The sequence below is a fragment of the Humulus lupulus genome, chromosome 3 (assembly GCF_963169125.1).
Source record: "Humulus lupulus chromosome 3, drHumLupu1.1, whole genome shotgun sequence".
Taxonomy (NCBI): Eukaryota; Viridiplantae; Streptophyta; class Magnoliopsida; order Rosales; family Cannabaceae; genus Humulus; species Humulus lupulus.
Genome location: NC_084795.1, coordinates 94,124,463 through 94,127,899, shown reverse-complemented (window position 1 = coordinate 94,127,899; position 3,437 = coordinate 94,124,463). Strand labels below are relative to the sequence as shown.

Sequence of the window (3,437 nt, the reverse complement as noted above, 5' to 3'; positions counted from 1 at the left end):
TAATACTAAAAATGTACAAAATCAAATCCAATCCAACTCCATTTATCTCACCATTACGTAAAAATAAAAAATAATATATTTTGTTTTTTATATTAATATTTAATAATAAATATATATGTATATTATTTTATATGTAAGATAAAATAGTAAAATAATAAAGAATACTTTTTGGTGTTGTGCTTGAATTGATAAAAAAATTTGGCAGCTAAGATTTATTAGTAACACCACCATATATAATGTTATGGGATGGAGATTCATTAGTAACACCACCACGTATATATATATATATATATATATATATATGATGTTATGGGACTCCATCTAAACTAGCTCACAGACAAAGAACGCGACAAAATACAGAGAAAAAAAGGTAACGTACACGTTTGGATTTAAAATTCAAAACCACGACAAAGCAAAATTCTGAGGACAAAAAAAAAGAAAAATAGTGGTTTCAGTTTTGCTTCGCCCCCACAAATGAAAATGTCTCATATCTCATAACCAACAATTCTTTGTCGAAGAACAGGTTTTCTAAATGCCATTTTAACCTGAATTGTAAAACTCGAAACAGTAATAACATCTCAGAAGATACCGCATCCTCCAGAGTACACAAGAAAGGGTTCTGAAGCTTCTCAAATCATATTTTTATAAATATAATAAATAATGACAAAAACGATAGCGTTTAAAAACAACAAATAGCAATATAGCAAGTTAAGAAAAGAATAACTATAAGCTTAGACAGAGCTTCAAGAAAGAAAAAAACAGAGACTGAGTTTACTTGGTAGCCTTGTCAGAGCTTCCCTCAGCCTGAGGAGGGTTAAGCTCATCCCAAGCTTCAATCCATGTCACCATAGCATCTGCAAGCTTGTCGAAGTAAGGATCAACCTTGGCAAGCTTTTCCTTGACTTGCTTGGAGAGTTCAATGTAGCACTTCTGTACAGTGGTGCAGTCCTTAGGAAGTGCAACTTTTTGGAAAAATGGGATCGTCTCTTCTTGCCAGAAGATACCAAGGTACTCCTTCTTAAGGTTAACGAATGGATTGCTGGCTTTGCTGTGCCATATGTAGGGTAGACCAGTCTTGACTCCATATCCCAAATGGTCACAAATGACCTACAAAGTTTACCAATATGATGTGTGTAAGACTCTTGGAAATCAATGGTAAGACAAAATAAAAGGTTATGATACAGATGACGCTTTAAACTATTATATTATGTATTAATCAATCGAAATGATAGTAATATCTTTCTCAGGTACAGATTCACGGGAGTACAGAATGGGCGACAGAGGTGATTGGACAACTCAGCAGCCCCCTCAATCGGTAAGCAAAAATGGAGTCAAATATGAGGGCAAGCATATTCCTGAAGCTAACAAACAAAGTTACAGAAATATTCTGTAAGATGGGACACAGCGGCTGGATTACATCGAGGAATTCTAGATGAAGACTGGTGAACACCCACTAAACTAGTCTGAACAGCTAAGAAAATTACAATAACCATATCCGAGATCTTAACAGCACACGATTCTTAATGTTCAAGAGTTCAAAATGGTTTTATCTTATGCACAATTTCCAGTAAGTGTAGAAATAATTTGATACCAAAAAGGGACAATTCATAGAAAGAGATACCTTCATGCACCAGCCAGCCCACATGTCATCGTATCGCCCAATTGGTTGACCATCACCCATGAGTCCAAAGTACATAGCTGGTCCAATGAGCTCCCTGTCGAAGGCCAGGTTCATACCACACATGGGGAAGAGGGTTGATTTTGGTATTGTGAGAACTGCATCTACATACCTGTAAAAGAGAGAAGCTTAAACGAATCAACAATTTGGTAAAAATTATAATCAGTTATGAAGCTTGAAGAAGCCTGTACTCTGGCTTTTTCCCATGATTTGTGGGACATGTGTACCTAGTGTTTCTCTCCCTAGGCTTCACCAGTTGAGTAGGAGCATCATAATCAGGAATGTTCATCCAGAGACCATGAGACACCGCAGTAATAACTCCCTCCCGTAGACTGAAAGGATATCCGCGGACGAAATCTGCACCCTCTCTGTATGGATCATAAAGGGTATTGAAAAATGTCGGAGTTGATGGGCTCAGCAGATTCTTTATATGCTGTTCAAGTGCATTGATCTCTTTCCCAGATGGGTCTTTGGCTACCTAGATATAGTAAATACATTATACGAAAAAGAAAAACGAAGTCAGAAAAAGCTTATGACAAAAAAGACACCAATCATGACAAAATATCAAACAAAAAAGATATTTCACAAATTAATGATTTTCTTCAAAGGGTAAGAGCTCTACAGATCTAGTCTAACTCATTATCGTAGCCATAAGATTGGGAAGTACACGAAGAAATAACAAACTGCTACTCCACTCTCCACATATTATACACCACCTTCGAACTTAAAACAAATCAATATACACATATATATTTATATATAAAAGTACATCTTTAAGACTGAAATCAAGAATTGAAACAGCACATAATTCAAAACTCTCGCCCAGACTGAAATCCAAAGCAGCAAGAACAAGATCCAAAACCACCAACAGGGACAAAAAAAAACAACTTTTTTCTACCCAAAGAAACGCCATGTTCTCGCACAGGAAGAACCAAAAAAAAAAAACAATTGAACGTAACTAAAGCGCTCTGTGTTCTTCCTGGTTAAACAGAGGTTCTAAACATGTGACAAAGTCATTAAAGATCCGCAATCATTACAATTCCTAAATTATAAAGCAACTAAACAGAACAATTCAGTTCTGACAAGAAGAGCCCAAAGGAAAGATTAACAAGAGAGAGAGCTTACAAAGCAGTCGTCGTCAATCGTGAAGATGTACTTCTTCTTGGAAACCATATAACCAAAGCAACGACAAGCAGAGTCCTTGAAGGAAATACAAGAGGCTTTGGGACCCAGAATCCGGTTAATGTCGTTTCGGTTGTAGAGCTCGTAGTCAAAACCCTCAGGGACATTGATGGTCTTCGAGGGATCACCGTCTTGGACGATGATCAAGTGGTAAGGCTCGAAAAATGGTCGCCACATCTCCAAGAAATCAAGGTTCCGGATCGTGGGGATCACGATGTCCAACTCATCTTTCAAGATCGGAGTGGGCTTGGCCGAAGAAACTGCCGCCATTGCTGAAGGCAGAGAGAAGAGACACAGAGAGTGAGAGATAAAGTGAAGACTGAAATTTGTAATTGAAAGTTGGAGTTTGTCTTTTTTATAATAAATAATTGCAAATCTATCGATCTTAAAATACCAATTACACCCCTCAGTTTTGGGCAATATCGTAATAATAAAATTTTAAAAAAAGGAAGTGTCCTTTTATGGAGAAATTGTACAAAATAAAATAATTATGTACTCATCTTTAATAAAATGAATCCTTAACAATTGTTTATGGATATGTTTATGTGTAGTTCTCCAATAATGCATGAAAAGAGAA

The 3,437-nt window shown here is 36.4% G+C and overlaps 1 protein-coding gene across 1 annotated transcript; it reads right to left on the bottom strand.

The window, feature by feature from the left end:
* Positions 1-615: 615 nt before the first annotated feature.
* Positions 616-3,200, bottom strand: LOC133822986 (probable UDP-arabinopyranose mutase 2). The gene is made up of 4 exons (XM_062255501.1): positions 2,804-3,200; positions 1,906-2,156; positions 1,622-1,790; positions 616-1,107 (listed from the first exon to the last, which is right to left on the bottom strand). The coding sequence occupies exons 1-4, from the start codon at positions 3,128-3,130 to the stop codon at positions 772-774; spliced, it is 1,083 nt and encodes a 360-aa protein (XP_062111485.1). The 5' UTR covers positions 3,131-3,200; the 3' UTR covers positions 616-771.
* Positions 3,201-3,437: the final 237 nt, after the last annotated feature.

Coding starts and splice junctions, on each gene's coding strand:
- LOC133822986 (XM_062255501.1), bottom strand. CDS start 3,130: ATGGCGGCAGTTTCTTCGGCCAAGCCCACTCCGATCTTGAAAGATGAG. Junction 2,157..2,803: donor CGATTGACGACGACTGCTTT/GTAAGCTCTCTC, acceptor TACTATATCTAG/GTAGCCAAAGACCCATCTGG. Junction 1,108..1,621: donor GGGCTGGCTGGTGCATGAAG/GTATCTCTTTCT, acceptor TAAACTTTGTAG/GTCATTTGTGACCATTTGGG.